Source organism: Silene latifolia, chromosome Y, assembly GCF_048544455.1.
Source record: "Silene latifolia isolate original U9 population chromosome Y, ASM4854445v1, whole genome shotgun sequence".
NCBI classification, from domain to species: Eukaryota; Viridiplantae; Streptophyta; class Magnoliopsida; order Caryophyllales; family Caryophyllaceae; genus Silene; species Silene latifolia.
Window position 1 is genome coordinate 284,227,080 of NC_133538.1, and position 22,778 is coordinate 284,249,857.

General features: G+C 34.9%; 1 protein-coding gene across 3 annotated transcripts; it reads right to left on the reverse strand.

Moving 5' to 3' along the window:
* Nucleotides 1-508: 508 nt before the first annotated feature.
* Nucleotides 509-22,544, reverse strand: LOC141626422 (uncharacterized). 3 transcript variants are annotated; one of them, XM_074440248.1, is made up of 4 exons: nt 22,340-22,544; nt 21,114-22,241; nt 3,478-3,855; nt 509-1,066 (listed from the first exon to the last, which is right to left on the reverse strand). In XM_074440248.1, coding segments are annotated over exons 2-4 (1,401 nt in total). In that variant the 5' UTR covers nt 22,135-22,241; nt 22,340-22,544; the 3' UTR covers nt 509-1,064. The 3 variants fall into 3 exon arrangements, with proteins under 3 accessions (XP_074296349.1, XP_074296350.1, XP_074296351.1); XM_074440249.1 differs by having other exon boundaries at nt 939-1,066; nt 21,114-22,148; nt 22,340-22,510; XM_074440250.1 differs by lacking the exons at nt 509-1,066; nt 3,478-3,855 and adding an exon at nt 15,967-16,359.
* Nucleotides 22,545-22,778: the final 234 nt, after the last annotated feature.

The following is a 22,778-nucleotide window of genomic DNA, read 5'->3' on the forward strand; positions in this document are numbered from 1 at the left end:
TTGTGACGGATAGTGCCCGTCACAAGAATTGCACGACGAAAGTTTCAATTTCTGCTTCACTATTGTTACATTTTCGTTAGTTACTACTTCCTCCGTTCCAATGAGTTGTATACGTTTGCTTTATACACGTACATCAATGCACGTTTTCTTTTGCTCATATCTTTAGCTACACATTACTAAAAATTATAAAAATTTGATATTCATAATGCACTCGATAAGACAATTTCAAGATTCTCCTCACTTATGAATAGTGCCCAAAAAGCAACGTATACAACTCATTGGAACGGAGGAAGTATAATTATTTAGACTTGATGTGTTTGTTCAGCAACAGAACGTCTGAATGTTAAGGCATTGTAAATTCATGTGGTTAGGATTAGCCTTTTATCATAGATGAATTAAGACTTGCTTTAACTGCGCATAGATGAATTAAGCCTTTTATCATATCAGAGTCCTAGACATGAACCTGGACGATACAAATAAGGAAACAACTAATCATACCATCCTTGAGTTCAACTCTTGCAACGATATATTCACGTAAATAGAACACGTCAAAACAGTAAAAAGTCTGTTAAGTATCAAGCTTTCTACGGACATGGACAAGAGAAAAAGAGGACAACAAAAGCTACAAACTGCAATCCTAATTTCTATGTACAAAACTCAAATCTATGTTTGCTCCTATATTTAAATCTCATTTTAAACTACAACTCCCGCTGTCATACCTAAAAATCTAATACGGAGTATAACATGAAGAACAAACAAAATGCTCCATCCGCCTTCAGAACTGTATCCGGAACAAAGCAGCATTAATGAACCATCTCGGATCTCCAATTCAGACTGCATAACTAGAACCACGTTGTAACCAGCAGAAATGGTGCAAGCGTAGGACCAAGCAGTCAAGCACCATCTGAAAATCCTTTTATATGCCACAGGAATGATCAAAACCTGTTCCCACAGCTTGTAATAGAGTTACAATTTAAGTTCTAGATTACCACGGATAAAGAGCTGGTAATATTTACCAAAGTAGTGCAGGTAATATGGCCAGATAGGTCGGTCATATGGTAAGATCCTGTGCAACAGAAACATGAACATCCATATATTAACAATAGGATTCTGATTGTGGATAAACTAATTGATAATAGCTTAAATTTACAAATGGTACATATAGCCCCCGGTACATCTTACTATATAGCATTGCTCATAAACCGAATTCCGTAGTCTGTTAGTTACTTGACTAACTGTCATTCGCTGGCTAAAGCATTAGGAGAAACCTCATTTTAATTAATGCAATTTACACACCTCCATTCTTACATAATTAAAAGCAACAGAAGAATTTTATTAAGCTTTTGTCTACTTTCTCTCTCTAGATTTTTTCCCCGAATTACATGCTCAGAAAAACAATCAGAAATGAAAGATTAGAAAATAAAAAGCACAGGAACAATGCAGAAACAATAAAACGATCCTAAAATGCTATCGAGGTTGTTCCTAATATGCACTACCAGAAGAGCTGGTTTGTAAAGAACATATCAGATAATAATACGTTTATCAACATTTCCGACATTTGAGTGTAGTCAGGCTCAAATCAAGGCCTGTTAAGCTCTATTCACAATGTTTCAGCTTAGTTAAATTCTACTCTGCACATATGTTTAGGTCAAAGGAGGGTTGCAGTCTCTGTAACAATGTTTGGAAATAAAATAATAAGCAAAATGAGACTGGCAAAATCTTATTTAGCAAAATCAGGTTTAGAAGAGACGCACCATTCCACATGGCGTGTTTCAAGAAGAAAACTCTGTTGAAGATTGTTTCTTTTTATTTGTGATTCTTGTGTTTGTTAAGTCTAAACACGCCACTTCAAGTGATGTGTCTCTCTTGTAAACATGTCACACGAAGTGTCACAGACCTATTTTACTAAATAAATTTGCAAAATATTTTACTTTTCAATGTTATTTTACAAAAAAAAAGGATTCACATTTTCATAACAAGAGGTGCAGGAATGGTGTTAAATGGATAAAATTTTACCCTAGTCCACAGTATCTAAAGCCTAACAAATTCTAATCATGCGCAGAGCACCAAATTAAGCAACACTGCAACACACATGATTATTCAGGTGCCAACTACATTTAAAAAGGTTCCCCCCATCAAAATCCATCTCAGTAGTCAACTGCCCCAACCAGTCAAGAATTCACTAAAAGATAAATATTTAAGTTCTTACAATCCTAATAAAAGACTTTCCTTGGTGACATATACATCCCATCTTAGTCACATTCATCGATTAACTAGAGACGCACCGAGTGCATATTTATTTGGTTCAATTAAAAATAAATGACAAAATCTATGGAAGTGTAATCTGTGGCAGAGTTAGTCTACATTGAAGAGTGCAGCAACAAACTTTTTGTCAACAAACGACTAAATAGGAGCAAGTCAGAAAGACCAGGTTTATGGATTGTCCATTAGTGTATCATATGGACCATTTTCCTTCTCTTTTTTGCTAAATAACGAACAATATACCACGAGAAGACAGTGATGAAAACTCAATCAGAAGACGACGAAGCAAAAGATAAGAGTCACAGACAAAATTAAACCGTAGTGACAGCCTTTCCCAAGAGAGATTTTCATGGTTTTTAGCTCTTTCTTCGAATTCTTTTTCCCCAGAGTAAATATGAGGCAATCTCCTTTGGTTATCAATTTGATGAAATAACCTCGTATTAATTCTCTATAAGGATTTGAAAATGTTCATCAGCCTCCTGCACCCTTACTAGGCATGACAGATCCAAGCAACAGAAACAAGCGTCTGCTTAAACAAGCCTCCCTAGGCACCCACTATATGAATACAGTGGATTGGTCACCACAGGTGTCATCTCATTATCTCCTTCACCCAAATATATGGCAAGTATTTCATATGGTTAATTGGTTATCCAAAAAACTGCATACTCTTGCAAGTTTGAGCTTCTGCAACATGAGAACCCACAACCACCCCTTTTTTAGGTCAGCTGTATAATCATCTTCAACTTACCTAGTACAAGACCACCTATTTTGGGGATTCTTCACCACTTTAAAAATAACATTATGAATCTTTGGAGACAACTCATATTTGGGCTTGGTGTTAACATTCCATTCCCCACGTATAGACGCCACGTGACATATTTATTATGTAACTAGGTTGGGTTTGGGTTTGGGTTGAGTAACTGATGACCCACTTATATGCAAATATTCTTATAATACATGACTTAATTGTGTAAATATATACAGGCTTCTGGTTGAATAACTCATGGCCCGTTTACAGGCGATACAGACATGAATAAGACCCGGCCTAATCGGTTGTCAGGTCTAACTAAAGGACAGCTCACAAAACCTCGCTATTTTACCCGGGCAACTACGTACGGAGTAATATAAAATCTGCCACAGACATGGGATATGGATGGAAGCATGAGATACAATACTCACAGTACTAAAGTCATCACAGTCAGGATATACACTTACAGTGACCAGAGTGTTGAGCTGACTGTCCAGCATCTATGAGACTCAATTCCATGTCGTGCGTAATTGTCCAGCCAGGTTCATACGCTTCAAGAAAACCAATCTTTGCCTTGTTAGGCAAATCATGGGGATGAACAAAGGGGACTCCCGGTGGCCATCCAATCTCCATTCTTATATTCGCGCAAGGACTGTCGAGTAAATGAATGTGATTTTCGCATTCCTTCAAACTGCAAAACCTCAGTTTGATACCCTTCTTATCTGCAATGTCCTGAACTCTCTCTTTAAGAACTCTTTGTGCCTCAAGCCGCAATCTTTTGGAAGGTGGCAGAGGTTTGCATTTTGAATTGTTTTTCCTTTTCCGGAATGATGGTTTCATTGACCCTGTACCAGCATGTCATCGATCCAAGAACCTGCTGTTATGAACTGCTTACTAAGAGTGCTAGCTTACTTCAGAGGAGTTAAATAAAAATAACACCAAAATACTACTCTCTCAATGAACTCATTTAGCTCCATTTGACTTTTTCATCACAATGAAAGTTAAATGAAATTGATGAAAACAGGAGTACATTAATAAGGAAAAAGCAAGCACAAAAGAGATTATGATGGACCCGTAGCTGAAATCTTTGAATGAAGTTTACTTAAGCAAACACATATCTTCCGAGAGTAGAAGATTACAGTAATGCCTTCTGCAACTTCTTAGTTTCACATGAAATAAGGCAAAAAAAAAAAAAAAAAATATATATATATATATATATATATCATCTCACGTATAAGAAGTATTTTCTATAGCCATCCCCTAGCACATGTATCTCTACCATATTCATCTTATGAATGTGGGTATTCTCTCTCTTAAGCAACTCGAAAAAATAGGGATATTGTATTCTGGATTCCAATTAAAATATGAAGAGTTTCTTATTTACTCATTTGCACTACGGAATTAGTGATTTGATTTGACATATATATAAAGTGTGTTATGGATACAAAATAGAGGAAAAGGGGAGACAAGAAGGATGGAGAGGAAGGGGAGGAACAGGAAATGAAGCAGAAGAGTTTTCACTCCCAATCATTCCTATGGTGGAGTGATTGTGCTTTAGGTTTGAAGGAGGCAAAATGAATCCCCTCAATTCCCTCCTCCTCCATTTCCCTCTCCCTCCCCGCCCTTTATCTCCAATTCCCTTTCCAAACAAGCTCACAGTGAATCACAAACACCTAGAAAGTCGAGTTCCCCAAAGGACGGTGAACTTTGTTTGCACACTGGAACCATGTGACATTAATTCAACCAAAACTTATCGACAATTCCTAGAAAACATAAAATCATCAGAGTTACATTCTAGGCATTAGGAATTCATGTATTGAACCAAGAGGCCATTTAGTGTTCTAACAGCATTTGCACGTTCTTCTTGGGATCACAGACTAAAAATACGTATACATCTGGGCCAGGCATATAAATGATACTTCATCCAATTCAATAGGTTCTTTTGCTTTTGGTCTGGTTTTTAGGAAATCACATGCAACTGGGTACAGTGTAATAGGAATCAATTAATACTATATATTAATTCCAGAAACCAAGGGACTTCAATGTAATTAAAGAAATCTATACAAATTAATTATACTATATAGTTTTAAATCGATAGCACCGTGTGATGGACCTGATAAAGGGATCTCAATGTAAATATTATATAGTTTTGGTTAAAAGTATAATATACAGATTCCTTGATAAAAAATATTTATGGAAATTACATTAAATTAAAGTAATTATATTTAGAAAATACAAGAATATAGTGATTTTCCTTAAAATTATAATTAGTATCATCATAGAATTATACATTAAATAAATGTAGTAAAAGTAATAGTAGTAGCAACGAGATTAATAAAATTAGCGGTAGTAATGTGGGAGTAGTGAAAGTTATAATATAATAGTGAGAGTAGTGAAAGTAATTACGAATGTAGTGAAAGTAACAATGGTAACAATGAGAAAAAGTATGAACAATTAAATAATCAATCGACTCAAGGAAATATTTTATTTATTTAAATATAGGCCGGATAAAATTAACGGGAATAATGAATTTAACGAAAAAAATAGAGGAAATAGTAAAAGAAACAATAGTAACCACGGGAGTAGTGAACGTAATGATATTCAGAAAGAATGTCGTGAAAGTAATAATATTAATAGCGGGGTAGTGAACGTGTCTCATAATTTGAAAATAAATTTTACATTTCATCATAATTACAAGATATGCCGTAGTTAAATATATTACAAATAGTAAACGTGTGAGTTAGACAACTCCAACATAGTTTATTTCGTTGAAAATAAAATTTAACGGTAAACAGAGGTAGCTCGGGCGAAGCCGGGCACCAAAACTAGTATTTATAATAGTTGGGCCTCAACCATCACCTTAAGGTGATGGACCATCACCTTAGGCCCAACTATTATAAATATTCCTATTAATCTATCACCTTAAGGTTTTGGTTGAGTTGGTTCATCTATCATGGTATCAGAGCCAGTGTGACCGAAGGTCACGGGTTCAAATCCTGGCAACCTCAAAACCCCTCAAAAACTCGAAGTGGAAACCCAAAGACACGTGATGGGAGCGGTGCAGACAACTAACCACTCTTCAAGCCAAACGGGCATTTGAGTGAGGGAGCGTAATAGGAATATTTATAATAGTTGGGCCTCAACCATCACCTTAAGGTTTTGGTTGAGTTGGTTCATCTATCACAGTGTATGCATTATGTTAAGCAGATTAGCCAAAAAAGGAATATTGTTAGAACACATTTGGTTGATGATGCCAAGTCCCTTTGTTATTTGATTGTTTGCTTTTAGTTGAAATCAATCAATCAATCAATACATATATATAAAGCAGAAACTTTTCAAGCGATATTAGAGAGTCCAATTTTTTTAGAAATCCTATAATTTAAAGAAAAATTTAATAAATTATCCTAATAAGAGTAGATTTCTAAAAAAAAAAATATTAAATTTATAAAATTATCCTAATAAGACTAGATTTCTTAAAAAAAACAAATTTTATTTAATTTTATATCCTAATATAAGTAGATTGAATTTATTAAATCACAAACATATATGTAGATTTTAGTGATTATAAATTTATTTATATGTGATTGTGAGTACCAACTTCTCATTTTATCTTAAGTTGAAAATGAACTAAAATGACATTCAATGTATCCTAATAAAAGTAGATTTATATAAAGAACAAAAAAAAATCAATCAATCAATCATCAATACATATATATAAAGTAGAAACTTTTCGAGCGATATTAGAGAGTCCAACTTTTTTGGAATTCCTAATAAGTGTAGATTTAGCTTTTTTTTCTTAATAATTTATGATTAAATTATCCTAATCAAAGTAGATCTAATAATTTATGAGAAAGTAATCCTAATAGAAGTAAATAAATGTAATATTTTATAAGAAAAAAAATACTAATGGAAGTGGATCTAATAATTTATCGATTATTCTTTACTAACATAATAATAGATTATAAAGAATATTTATTTTAAAAATATTTATAAAGTCAAAAAAAGTCGTTCAATAAACTGTATAAAAGTGTTAAAATTGTATATTTTATACACATATAATTAATCTTTGTGAGAAAAAAAAAAAAGAGATCATAATTTCTTACAAATATAAATATTGTCAAAAATCTAAGTACTATTTGGTGAAATTCATGTAGTAATAAAGATAGTTTTATTTAGAAACTTTTTTGAATATTTAAAAAATTTACAAAAGATTCGAGTTGGTAATTATAACGAAACCTGTAATTGTCTTACACAAAAACCTTAGGAGGAAGCTAAACTTTATTTTAAAAAAAATACTTAATGAAAAAGTAATATGTCATAATAGGAAAAAGAGGTCAATAATGATATTTACTTGGCATTTGACAGAGAAATATTTCTACAATGACAAAATTAGAAATAAAGAACTTCAACGATGGCATGAAATAGTTTTAACTCTGACTTTCTACAACGTATCAAATTTGTATGATCAGATTACCAATAATATTCACATAAGATTAAAAAAATTGAGCTACCATTTAAAAATATTAAATAAGTTTCATATCGATTTTGTCAAATGAGCCAAAAAATTAAATACAAATGAACAAAGTCAAGAATTTCGATTTTATGCAGACTAATATTTCAAGAACCAGCTAACTATGAATAAATCAGTGTAAATATATATACAAATTGTGAGAACAATATATAATCTACTATTATATCACCGAATTGTTTATTCAAACTGGTTTCAAATTCATACCAAATCCATAATAGATATTAAAAATGTATTGAACTGCGAAATATACAAAATTATGCGGTTAGATCAATTTTTACTTTTTAAATTCCAATTCTTCTATGTGTTTTTATTCACTTAATTATTTACCGCGGTTTGCGAATGGCTGGTTATTACTTTGTCATGTATTGATTGTATATTAAAAAGTGCAATAGTTTTTACATAGCTTTTCAAAGGTGTTTTTTTTTTTTTTTTTTTTTTTTTTTTTTTTAAATTTCCATTTTGTTCCCCGAGATTTGGGTTAATTCCACTTTAGTGCCATGGGGTTTGCATTATTCCACTTTAGTGTCCTAAGGTTTCGACTACTTCTACTTTGTTAACTTGAGTTTTGAATAAAATTTCATTTTTGGTGGCCTAAAACATTTAATAGTCAACTTTTATCTTAAGTACTTATATTTTCAGTAAAATGAAGTGCATAATTGGGTATTAAACTGCATACAAAATAGTAATATTGCAAAAAATGCACGATTTGTTATGTTCAAAATATTTTTAGTACTCCCTCCATTATCTTTTATCTTCTCATTTCAATAAAATTCTCTCACATATATTAGAGAAGTGGCCGGGGAGATAAAAGATGATGGAGGGAGTATAAAATATTAAGAATGTTATGTATAGGTCACTTAAGTGGGAAGTAGACCTCAAGGCACCAAAGTGTAATTATGCAAACCTCAGAACAATAAAGTAAAATTAAATTAGGCTGAACCTTAGGGCACCAAAGTGGAAATAATCATTTTTTTTGTTTATGGTTAACTATGGGGTATCCCATAAGGATTTAGTTGAATATAAAGTACTCCTTAGTGTAATAAATTAGGTCAAACTTAAGAGTTTGACCTTAAGATAAAAACATAATTGCATATATATTGGTTAAGAGGAAAAACGATTGTACGTATATATTTAGTAATTTGAAGCAATTTTCTTAAAATTGAAACTATTTTTGAAAATTTGTTCATTTTGTTATTATAACTAAAAAGTAGAATAACAATATAAGATAACGAGACTTGATTTTGTGAATAGATAACATTTCAAATAAACAAAAATGAGTTATATTATAATTTTAATAGAATTAATCTAAAACTAATCTATTTTAAGAGTAGTATCATAATATCCTACTCCCTCGAATCCACACAAAACCCCCGATTTGTTTTTGGAGGTCAAACTTTGCAAAATTTGACCATTAATTCACTTAAAAATATATCTCACATCTAAAAAATTAAATTTCGTATTATATATTTTACATGAAGTTCATAGGGAACAACCAGTCTTAATGGTTAATAGTCAAAAACATTTTTTTATTGTTTAGAGATCTAACAAAAATCCTTCAAACAGGCTACATATATAATTGAGATACATGTTATTTTGCGTACTACCATTCAACATTTACATGGTCGTATGCTTACAAAATGGAACATTCGTAAATGTTATAAGTTAATCTAATTTGTGAATCTTATAAAATCGGCCTCAGTTATCACGTGTTCATTTTATGAAATTAAACCACATTTTTGGGAATAACGTTTTAAATTAACTAAAATCGGTGGCGCGTACAACAATAAAAATAGGTAATTACATAACATAATCGTGTCTTCGGATGCTATACAACTGATATAGTTAATACCAAAAGGAGTAGCTTTTAAGTTAAAGGGATTGATGATCCATCAATAATCAACCCAAAAGTTTTCTATGTTTCGATTTTCAAGATAGTTGGACTTTATTTTTTATCAACTTAATTGACTTTCACTATCAAACCATGACAATGTAAACCAACGTTTGCAATCTGTTGTTCAACAAATTCTTAGAACGTTTAACATGCATATTGTTAAGATGATCCTAATGGGAGCCTCATGCATTCTATGTAATGAGAATCACAAATATTTTTATCTTGTTGTTAGAGACTACTAATTTTATTAGAATTTAGTATGGATTTGATTTTACGAGAAGGTATATAAAGAGCAAACTACTCTCTTAATTGTAGATAGTCAAGGTAAACGTTTGCTATAGGAGATCTAACATTTCTCTAAACACACTAAATATAGATATTTATGATACTCGTTGCTTTACGTAACACCATTTAGTTTTACGTAGTTGTTATGGGTTAAAATAATTTGCAGAACTCATAAAGGTCTGTCTCAGTTATTAAGGGCGGTTCATTTGGTGAGCTGCACTATATTTATGGAGATAATGTTTTGTACGGAGTATTTAAATAAAACCAATGATTTCTATAACAAAAATGGAAAAACTAATTACATACTCTTACTATGTTATTTGATGTTTTACAACTGAAATGATAACTACTAAATGACAAAACTACAATGCTAAAAGCACCGATAGCTCATTGATCAACTACACCAACCACGAACTTTTGTTTATCAATGATTTAAACATAATTGAACTTCTTTTATCAACTATAGAATATATTTATAAAGATAACCCTAATGGCAGCCCCGTGCATCGCACGGGCTTTTCAACTAGTTGCTTAGTAATTGAAGCAATCAAATGGACTTTCAAGATGATCAAGATGAAGCAATCAAGAAGTCCAAACAAAGATATTATCCTAACCTTAGTCGAAAATTGTAAGTGTAACACTCTCACTTATGTCAAGAACCCATAAACTCTTGAAGCGGAGTAGCTTTAAGTTTGAGTGCAACCGGAGTAGGTTGGCGAGTTATTTTCATTGTAAGGGGTTTAGTAAGTTTGAGTAAATTTCTAAACAAATAATAAAATAACGGTTGGACGTAGGCCTCGGAGTAGAGGCTGAACCAATTTTTAAATGTCGTTTGTTCATTTACTTTTACGTTCTTTCAATTTGCTATTTCTCGCTTATATCTAGTCATATTCTGTGTCATAGTCAGCTATTGTCAATGACCTTAAGAATTTAGGTAGAAGTTTTCAGTCCGAGGATTTAGTTTGTAAAATTCTTCGTAGCCTAACTGAAAAGTGACAACCGAAGGTTACGGCTATTGAGGAAGCTAAAGACCTTTCATTGCTGACCCTTAATGAACTTATGGGCTCACTTATGGCTCATGAGTTAACTCTCATGAAGCGTTCTAGTGAAAGCTCTAAAGGGAAAGGACTCGCTCTTAATGCTCTCTCAAGTGATGAGGAGAATGAAGACTATGAGTTCGCAATGTTCACTAAAAACATTGTTAGCATGATAAATGGTCGAAACTCTCAAAGGTATAGCAACAATTCTAGCAAACGTCGTTTTCCTAAGAGAAGATCAAACTCCACTGTTGGTTGCTTTAAATGTGGTGACAAGGGTCATCAAATCAAAGAATGCCCAAAGTGGAACGATATCAAATCTAAGGAAAAACGTGATTTTGCTAAGCGTGATTACAAAAACAAGGTAATGACTGCTATTTGGGGCATGTCTGATTCTGAAGAGGACGATGTCCTTAAGGATGAATTAGACGCCAAATTGTGCATCTCGTCTAGTTCCTCAAAAGGTGATTCCAAATCCTCAAACACAGAAGACATCAAATGTCTTATGGCTCACTCCGCAAATTCCTACTCAGATTCAGACCATGAGGTAATTAAGCTAAAGAAAAAAGTTCGATCCTTCTCTAAAGACAATTTGTCTCCTAGAACAATTCATTGATAAATGTCGTGTCCAAACCAATAAATTGGAAGCTATGCAAATTGAAATTGAGGACATAGCGGAAGAAAATGTTAACTTAAAAGAATGTCTTAATGAGAATGATCAACCTAGTTCCATGTTGAGTCTTGAAAAAGAAATAAAAAAACTTCGAAAACAAAATTTGTTTCTAGCCAATAAGGTTGATGAAACGAATGCCACAGATTCCTGCACTGTTGCATCTGGTTCTAACAAAGGAAATGTGTCGTCACTAACTGAAGAACGTGACCAACTTTTGACTGACTTAGTAGCTCGTGAAAATGAAAAAGATGATCTTGTTAAGATTGCTGAAATGTTGAACGATGAGTCAAGTCATATCAAAAGTGCTTTAGATCGAGTGCAAAAAACAAACGGTGACCTTCTTGCCCAAATTGAGATTTTGAAAAAGGCTGAACAGACTCATGCAACAGATGCTGCTACTGTGGCATCTGAATCAAGAAAAGAAATAGATACTCTCACGAAATTAGTGACTTCTTTAACTAAAGAACGTGACTCTCTTCTAAATGACCTCACCATGTGTAAAAGAGATAACAAGCAATTTGAACAAATTGGATTATTGCTTAGTGATGAAGTAAGGCATGCAAAACAAGCTTTTGACAAAGTTGGTCAACTAAATCTTAATCATCTTGCTAAAATCGAAACATTGACAAAAGAGCTAGATGAGGCTAAGATGTTCTATCTAAAATGGGAAGGAAGTCATAATGTTTTGGAGTTTCTTTTAAAACAATCACAAGAATATGAAACATTTGCAAAGAAAGCTGGACTTGGTTTCAAATGCAATAGTAGCACGCACCACTCAGGGCACAAGCCTGATTTCCGAAGAAGAAAGTAGGACGGTCTTCCTGAATATATTATTTGCAATTACTGTGATAAAACAGGTTATGAGTTTAATGGTTGTGAGAAAAGGGTCCGTGACTTAGAAAGAAACACTAAAATTGCTAAACAAGTTTGGATCAAGAAAGAGGAAGTCAAGAAAGTTGTTGTCAAGAAGGAACCCAAACTTGTTTGGGTTCCTAAACTAAATGTTTGATTTCTTATAAGCATTAGTGAGAGGCAGCAGCAATTGGTACTTAGACAGTGGATGCTCTCGTCACATGACGGGAGATGAAAGTCAATTCCTCTCACTAGAAGCCTACGAGGTGACTAACAAAAAGGGTGAGATCATTAGTATTGGAAAGGTTGGTAAGTCAAAGTCATTATACGTGGACAAAGTGTTGCTTGTCAAAGGTTTGAAACACAATCTCTTCAGCATTTCACAATTATGTGATCGAGGTAATATTGTTGAATTTCTTGCTAGTGAATGTAGAATCATCAATGGAAAAACTAGAGATCTCATACTTGAAGATAAACGTGTCAAAGATGTCTACATGACTAACCTATACTCATTATCGGGTCAATCATTATCATGCATGAGTGTTCAAAAGAATGACCCTTGGCTTTGGCACAAACGACTTGGTCATGTAAATGCTAAAACACTTAACACCCTCAAGAGACTTGATCTAGTTGAAAGCATTCCTAACATTAAATTTGAATTTAAATCACTTTGTGATGATTGTGTTAAAGGAAAACAAGTGAAGTGCTCCTTTAAATCCAAAAAGGTAGTTAGCACTTCCTTACCTCTTGAACTCATCCATATTGATTTATGCGGTCCCATGCGTATTGTGAGTAGAGGTGAAAGTCGTTATATTTGTGTCATTGTAGATGATTTCACAAGATTTGTTTGGCTTCTTTTCTTAAGTTCTAAGGACCAAACATTTGATGAGTTCTTAATTTGGGTAAAAAAGGTTCAAAACAAATTTGGTTATAAACTTATCTCATTGAGATCCGATCATGGAACCGAATTTGAGAACTTGTCATTTGAATCCTATTGTAATGAGAATGGTGTTAGCCACAACTTTTCGGCCGCAAGAACACCACAACAAAATGGGGTTGTGGAACGAATGAATCGAACTCTTGAAAATATGGCTAGGACCATGCTCATTAACTCTAAAGTTCCTAAGAATTTTTGGACCGAAGCCGTAAACACATCTTGCTATATGTACAACCGTGTCATGATTAGCAAAATCATTGAGAAAACACCCTATGAACTACTACGAGGAAGAAAACCTAACATCTCACACTTAAAATGCTTTGGTAGTAAATGCTTTGTGCACAATAATGGAAATGACAACATTGGCAAATTCGATGCTCGTAGTGATAGAAGGAGTTTTTGTTGGTTATTCCGATCATAGTAAAGCATATAAAATTTATAACAAAAGGACTATGAAAATGGAAAAAAGTATTCATGTAATATTTGACGAATCTAGTCTTTTTGTGTCAAACACATAGGTTGATGATGAGGATGATGAATATGATGATGATTTTGAAATTGGAATGACACGACATGATATGGATCAAGTAGTGGAAGAGTGGAAGAGGCTGAACAACAGTTGGAGCCACCGTTGCCTGAGGAGGATGTCCAAAATTCAGGGGGAACTAATCGTCCTCCAACACAAGAAGATGCTAGCTCATCTAGGGGAAATAAGGATGGTGAAGAACATCCCAATCAAATCATAAACGAACCACAATCACCCCTTTCAAACAATCCTCATGCAATAGTCCCCTCCAGTGTTACAGACGAACAAACCGACTCCTCTAACTCACTTATTCCCAAAAAATGGAAACACCAAAGCTCACATCCTTTATCAAACCTAACCAGTGACCTAACATGTGACCTAACATCTGGAATAAAAACTAGATCATCGCTCCAAAATTTATGTGCATACAATGCTTTCCTCTCTCAAATTGAACCTGACCACTGATGAATGGTGGGTGACAGTCATGCAAGAGGAATTGGAGCAATTCGAAAGAAACAAGGTATGACATCTTGTCCCTAGGCCCTCCCAACGTACTGTAATTGGTACACGTTGGGTCTTTCGCAACAAGGTAGATGATGTTGGAGAAATCGTAAGGAATAAAGCTAGACTAGTGGTGCAAGGTTTTAACCAACAAGAAGGAATCGATTATGACGAAACCTTTGCACCGATAGCTAGGCTTGAAGCCATACGAATGCTTGTAGCTTTTGCATCTTATCAAGGTATAAAACTTTTCCAAATGGATGTCAAAACCGCATTTTTAAATGTATACCTTGATGAAGAAGTGTTTGTTGAACAACCTCCGGGCTTTGTAAACAACGAGTTTCCTAACCACGTTTTTAAACTTGATAAAGCACTTTATGGTTTAAAACAGGCTCCTAGGGCCTGGTATGATAGGCTTTCAAAGTTTCTATTGGAAAATGGTTTCTTACGTGGTTCCGTTGATAAAACGTTGTTTATGAAGTCACAAGGAGACGAACTGTTGCTTGTGCAAGTATATGTCGATGACATTATTTTTGGAGCAACTAACAATGTTCTTTATAAGTACTTTTCCGATTTAATGACTTCCGAATTTGAAATGAGTATGATGGGAGAACTTGGATTCTTCCTTGGTCTTCAAATTAAACAAAGTGAAAACGGAACAATGATTCATCAACAAAAGTACTTAAAAGAAATGCTAAGTAAGTTTGGGTTGACTAATTCTAATCCTATGCCTACACCAATGGTGCCTAAAATCAAGCTTGATAAGGACAAAAATGGTAAGAGCATTAGTGAAAAGGTATATCGAGGTATGATCAGTTCCTTACCCTATTTAACCGCTAGTCGACCCGACATACAATTTAGTGTGTGTGTTTGTACCCGTTTCCAATCAAATCCTAAGGAATCACATTTCAAAGCCGTCAAACAGATTTTTAGGTATTTGATTGGAACACAAGGGCTATATCTTTGGTACCCAACTCACTACGAACTTGATCTTGTAGGATTTTCGGATGCGAATTATGCAGGTGACACATTGGATAGGAAAAGCACTTCGGGCACTGCTACATTCCTAGGACCATGTCTCATTTCATGGGCATCTAAGAAGCAAAACACCGTTGCATTATGCACGGCCGAAAGTGAGTATGTAAGTGCCGCTCTTTGTTGTGCACAAATTCTTTGGGTACGTCAACAATTGCATGATTATGGTATTATTTTCGAGACCACTCCCATATTTTGTGATAATAGTAGTGCAATTAACATATCAAAGAATCTCATACAACATTCACGCACTAAACACATCGACATAAGACATCATTTCTTGCGTGATCAAGTCGAGAAAGGTAATATATGCCTAAACTTTTGTAGAACGGAAAATCAAATTGCGGACATTTTCACAAAACCGTTGGAAAGAGAACAATTCGTAAGACTTCGGTCGGAAATTGGTTTATTAGGTGACATGTAGCTAAATTGGATTAATTCTCTCAATGATTGATTAGAGGTTGGATTAACATGTAAATAAATTTGGCTTAATACATTGTTTAATGCATGCAAATTAGCCGAACAAAATAAATCAATAACCTCTTGTTGCATTTGAGATAATTGTTGCATTGAGCCAATAAAACCACTTTATGTTACATCACTTAAAAGTGTAAACCTAGCCTTAAATCTACAACACTCAACCGTCCTCTATCATTACACTCTCCTAGTTAACCACACCAACCCCACATTTACTTCCCATATTCCCACAATAACCTCCTATTACCCACTAAACAAACTTCCCATCAACCCTTTTTCGAACTCCCAAAACCGTCAATACCCCTTCCCTTTGCAATAATTCAAATGTCTACAAAACCAAAATACTCCAAGGAAGTTCTCCAACTTACAAACACCTTCAATCTAAAATATATTGCAAAAAAGAAAATGTCTCCCAAATCCGCTGCCAAAACCGATGAAACCATCCCTGCTACTGCCAAGTCCACCGTTGCACGAAATAAAACAACCGCCAAAAGAGGTGATGGTCGGGGCAGAGGAGGTCGTGGTAGGAGACCTCCAATCTCGCTATAGTTGGACGCTGAGGTTAACTTTGATACTGATGAGGAGGAACCCGCTACCATGGAATCTGAGAAAGTTGAAACAATTGAAAAGGAGGATGAAATTGTGAAATCGAAAGAAAAAGGAAAGGAGAAAAAGAGTCATTCAAGTGAAAAGGAAGAGGGGGAACTTGAAGAGGGGAAATCGAAAGAAAATAAGGAGGAATCTATGGAAAATGAAGAAGAATTAAAAGAAAACTAGTTTTAAACCCGTGCAAAATTGCACGGGTATGTATTTGGACCGGTATTAATGTTTTTGGATGTATTTTTTTTTTTTTTTTTTTTTGCATTTCTAATGTACTTATCTAGTTGGTCTAAATCAGCGATCTACATAATTAATGTTTAAACTTGCTACAAATACTTGTTCACGTGCAATGGTTTAAGAGGAAATAACAAAGGATATATTTTTTTTTAAAATATATCGTACTATCTAGTTTTTAAAAATTATGCATGTAATTTATTCGCATTATATGTAATTCAATCCCGTAATTAAATGTAATTCTTTCTCGTAATTATGTAATTTTATTATTATTTAATTTTTTTTTTTTTAAATTATGTAATTCATTTATTTGTAATTAGTTTCATTTATTCCGATTTGTAATTCATTCCGCTTATATGCCATTAATTTCATTTATTCGGAATGTATAAAATGATTTCATAGTATTTCTTCTAAGACAGAATTTGTCGCATGTTTGTATAGCCGAAATTCTAAAGAAATAAATACATTGCACACTAACGGGTCCCACCATAACATGTATTTCCAAAAAAAAAAGCTAAATTAGTGATGTGACACGCCCTGGATTGAGTATTGTCTTCTGAATTAATAAAGATAAGATGAGGGAAAATCAAATGAAAAGGAGAAAGAATTGATAGAAGAAGAGGAAATATCAAAAGAAGATGGTGAGAAAGGTGATGAACTTGAAGTTATTAATGAAAAGGAGAAAATTGATGACATTGTGGAAGAAGAAATCGGTCATGATGCTAAAAAATTGATGAACTCCCAAATATTGATGCAACAAAGAAGGTGCATGTTGAAGAAATAATCGATGTTGAATATCAAGGGAATGCCGAGCAAGTGTTTGATGATGGGCTTGACCCATTGTTCTCAAAACCGGCCTCTAGAACCCGGTCCAAAAGAAAAATGGTGGAAATATTTGGTGGTGATGATGATTTAACACCTGAATCATCTCCTCCCAAACCCAAAACCGGCGGCAAAAGAAAGAAAGGATCCGGGTCAAAACCTCGGGCTACAAAGAAGCCTCGATATCCACGAACCATAACCGATCTAGAGGAAAGTGTGGCAAATGAAGATGATCTTGTTGATGCCAAAGTTCCACTCAACACATGCACTGCACGGACCTGGTTGTTGCACCCTTTGGAGAATCATTCAAGAATGATGTCCTTAATCATCTTACCTCGTTTGATCTTCCGGAGGAGGTACTAAAACTATGTCACGGTATGCTGGTCTGTTGCTTTCAGAGTGGAAGGAGATACAAAAAATCGTGGTATGATACTTCTCTTGCCTTCAAATATTTCAAAGAAGCCATGTATGCACAAGATTGGGTGAATCTCTTGGACAAGTATAGTTCTATGTATTTGTCCGAGATCAAGTATAGTCCTATGTATTTGTCCGAGATTGATGAGGTCACATCTACCCAAGTCTTAACATCAATGTATTCAAGGGCTTACCTCTTACCCCAAACGTGACTGGGGTGAAATTGATGAGGTCACATCTACCCAAGTCAATGACGACAACGGCCCAACCAACATCAATGCTCTCGAGTTATCCGCACCCGTTAGATTTATCTTTAACCTTGTCTTCCGCAACCTTGTACCTAGCAACAACAGTCGGGGGAGATGCTCTCTTCTTGACATGCTCCTTATTCACCATATCATCAAACACAAACCAATTAACCTTCCCCGTCTTATGTTTCACCGCATTCATGAGATGTCCACTGATTTTCAAAACGACAATTTCGACAAAAATGTCGTGGTGCCTTATGATATGTGGCTCTCCATTATCTTTATGAAAGAGGGGTTGGTAATAAAGGGAAGTCCCGCAATTGAGAAGTTGAGTGATGAAATGACTCCGGGTCTTCTCTCTCGGATGAATATGGAAATAAGGAATGGGAAATTGATGCGGAAAAATCAACTTGGAGGTGGTGCTACGGGTCTACTGTTGAACAGGGGGTGGTTCTTACAAAATTGGATCAACTTGTTGGGCTCGTTAATCATTTGATCAAGGAAAATGCCAAGCTACGAGATAAGGTGGCTGATCTTCGTACCATGAACGAGGATCTATTTGAACGTCTTGATGATAAGAAGCCAAAATCCACGGCTTAAACTCATGCCTACCTAACCCTTTTATTCATTATCCTACTTTGGCTCTTTGACTTTAAAACTCTTATGCCTTTTGGATGTTTTTTTTTATCTTGCTTGACCAATATTTGCGTGTGTTTTGAACTATTTAGCTATCCTTGAACATGTTGATGCTCCCTCCTTGATGATGTCAAGAGGGGGAAATGGTTTAAGTATGCCTATGTGTGATCTCTTAACTCTTAGGCTAACTTTCACCGTGTTTATGTCTTAGCTACCATGATTAGATGTTCTACTTTAGCCAAGCATGTTGCACCCTTCGAATACCTTGATCATGTTTATAAATTATATATATGTTGAAATGACCAAAGACCGACTAACCATGGGCTAAGGGGAATATCACACATGTTTGGACTTGTCATCATCAAAGGAGGAATTTGTTAGAACACATTTGGTTGATGATGTCAAGTCCCTTTGTTATTTGATTGTTTGCTTTTAGTTGAAATTGCTTAGTAATTGAAACAATCAAATGGACTTTCAAGATGATCAAGATGAAGCAATCAAGAAGTCAAGACAAAGATATTATCCTAGCCTTAGTCGAAAATTGTAAGAGTAAGTGTAACACTCTCACTTATGTCAAGTAGCCGAAAAACCATGCAACAGTGTAGTGCACTATGGTTTGCACTATGGTTTCTGATACTACCGTATGGAGGATCTTTTTACACGAAATATTTAAGTGTCAAAATCTTTACAAATTTCATATTCTCAAAGATTTTACATTTGAATTATCCCAGTTTGAAAACAAATAAATCAATTTGCAAATCTCACATGTTGACTCTTCTAAAGTTGTGCATCTACTTTTACATAAATGGAAAGTTGATTTAGTCAAGTACTAAAGCACTCTTCCATTTGTGGTAAGTTATCACTTGTCAAATGTGTTGAAGTTTTAAAACTGAAATAAGAAGCAAAGCAACCTGGTTGTTGCACTCACAAGCAACACATAACACTTACAATCAAATAAGGCTAGTTATTTTATTGTGTGATTAATTAATCTTAAAGTATTCACCTTAAGACCACTATTTCCACTATAAATAGCAAGTCTTAGCATCATTTATTTCTTAAGACTTTTCAAAGCATTTATTGTAAAAATCTTGCAGATCATTTGTGCATTTAAAGCTTTATTCTTCAAGTATTTGCAAAACGTTTTTCAGATTTTAAAGTCTTCATTTGTTTTCGAAAAGCTGTAAACCTCCGAGTATCAGTTCGCTATACTATGACATAATGAGTTTGTTCCATGATTCTGATGTTAAGTCTTAATTGTAATCTCCATGTTCATCAAGTGAACTCTTGAGATTCAAAGATTCTGTACACCTTGTGATAGAATCCATAAACTCTTGAAGCGGAATAGCTTTAAGTTTGAGTGCAACCGGAGTAGGTTGGCGAGTTATTTTCATTGTAAGGGTTTAGTAAGTTTGAGTAAATTTCTAAACAAGCAATAAAATAACGGTTGGACGTAGGCCTCGGAGTAGAGGCTGGACCAATTTTTAAATGTCGTTTGTTTGTTCATTTACTTTTACGTTCTTTCACTTTGCTATTTCTCGCTTATATCTAGTAAGTTCTGTGTCAAAGTCAGTTATATACTCTGACATAAAACGGTTGTACCATCTTGTGAACTTATATTCTATTAAGTTTTTCAAGGTTTATACTTCAAGGTTCTTTACTTAAGTTATCAAGTAACTAAGTTAACAACAAAATTTTAAAAAAGGTACACCTAATTCACCCCCTCCCCCTCTTAGGTGTTTATCGTTCCTAACTTTTCAAATATGTAAAGAATCAATTCAACATGCCAAAAAAAGGAACTAAAGAATCTATTAAATAGGAGGGAGTATTTCTTTTGAAAGATTGAATTACAGCTTCTCTAGAGGATATTTTTTAGTGCGGTCACCGAAAAGCTACATGATGATAATCCACTGCCAAGAAAAGAGAAGTAAACATGGGCGTTGTTATATCTGTTAAGACGCACTGCATTCTCATTTAGTATACCCCATAAACCCATAGTGTGTCTAAACTCTAGCAACTATGAATTTAAGTGTGATCTTGAAATTTATTTTCAGGCATTGGCAGGATCCATTATTCATGAGAACTAATTAGTATTTATATATGCGGTAGAAATGAGCATTAGAGAAAATGAGCCTTTCTAATTAGTATTTTATTAAGTTTGCTCGCGAAGAGGCTTTTTTAGAGGACACTTAGCAAGAGCTCTATTTAATTCACTGGTTTGCACTAAGCACAAACTAATTTGTCTTCAAAACGGAGATATCTAGAGTAGGCAGGTTCTCTATGAGATGGATTGCAACTAATTTCAACCAATATATAACAGCAGGATAGCACAAGTAAATACAAATTCTTAGTAGATATTTTTCTCAGTAATAGCATTATATAAGTAAACACAAGTTGGAATATTTACCATCCTGAGGAGTTGGGAAATTAAAACTCGGAAGACCTTGTTGATTTAAGAGACTACTGGCAGGGTGCGCTCTTTGCATAAAGTCATCCACTGGTACTGGAAGCTGGAACTGTGCATCAACTCCATGATCAGCAGCTCTCATCTCTGAAGAGTTGAGTCTAGTCATAGATTTGGGCATGAGCTTGAACGTAAGAGAGCATCGCCCATACAAGTTACTGTGAGGATTGGTTATTTCAATTCGATGAAGGGCGGGGTTAATGCGGCCCGCAGTCGCCTGGTACAATGCGAGTCCGGGATACATAACTGCTTCTTGGGGGCCAAGATCTGCATCCACCAGAACCCAGTGACCTTGGAAGTCTCTTATATGCAATCCTGGCTTATCCGACTTAACAATCGATATTAAGCTTTTATCTGAAGGGTGTTGTTGGTGAGAAAAGATATCCTCTTGGGGTGTCAAGTTATGATGTTGAGCTCCATGACAGCAAACTGATAGAACTGAAGAGGAAATTTCAGTAGGTCTTAAGGGTACATTATCAAGAATCTCGGTGAAAGGCGAGCTACATAAGCTCCAGTTGAAGCTAATTGCATCTAAAATATCTCTGGATGCTTTTCCTAACAATGGAAAAATATCAACAAGGCCAGCAGGAGACAAGTGAATTCCAGTACCCGGGTCTGTTGGGGTTAACCCCGGACGATAATCATAAGTTTCTTGGCATAATTGAGGATCTGAATGATACCCAGAAGTTCTACACCACTCTTGAGAGTCATCATTGGTATGAATGAGATGTTGATCGGGATATGAGGGCCTGTGGTGAAAATAAAGACACGCGGATTGGAGAGCAGATCGCAAAAGAGCTCCGTCCCCATCAGGAAATTGAAGAATGGCAGCGGAGTATTGAGATAGGGAGTGGCAGAGAGTGGATACAGATAGTTTGTAAGAATCAGAAGGAAGACCTTCTTTAACAACAAGATCAACAAGCTTTACACGGGCCAAGGTTGGCAAGCCGCCATCGGCTGCCATGGAGTAGATAGTAGCTACGAATCAACAAAATGAAAGAAATATGATCAAAGACAGGCAGCAGCAGCAGCAGTCATTGAGAACTCGAAAGAAGGCAGCGGCAGCAAATCCTAGATTAAATGATGATTAATAATAATACAACCCTAACATATTGAGCAATCATTTCAATTATTCTAATTATGGAAAGTAACTACTTGAACTAACATACCACTCAGATGGCGCCATATTTCCAACGTTGAGCTGAATTAGTGGGAGACTGGGAGTAATAAAAACTTTGATACAGCCGCACTAAATAATACTCCGTACACCAGAGGGAGAACCCAAGCATACAAGGTTACAAGCTACCACCGCCTGATATAATCCCCCCAAATTCTCATATGAGACGGACTGTATAATCCCTAGAAATATAATTCACTTTTTTTTTTTTTGTTACAAACATACATATTCTAACATATAAACAAACTAGTGTTTAAGCCCGGGCGTTGCCCGAGTTATATCTTAACAATGGCTTTTTTGAGTATTATTAAGGGGGTGTTTGGTTCGCGCGTGGGTATGGGTTTGGAATCAGGAATCATACCTGGGTGGTATGGGTTTAGAACTTGATTCCTCATACCATGTGTTTGTTTCAATTTCGGGTGGAATGGGAT

Bases quoted from the DNA above. Each gene is read 5' to 3' on its own strand.
- LOC141626422 (XM_074440248.1), bottom strand. From the start codon at position 22,134: ATGGCAGCCGATGGCGGCTTGCCAACCTTGGCCCGTGTAAAGCTTGTT. The intron at 3,856-21,113 runs GTAAATATTCCA...ATGCTGGTACAG, and splicing joins TTTCCCAACTCCTCAGGATG to GGTCAATGAAACCATCATTC.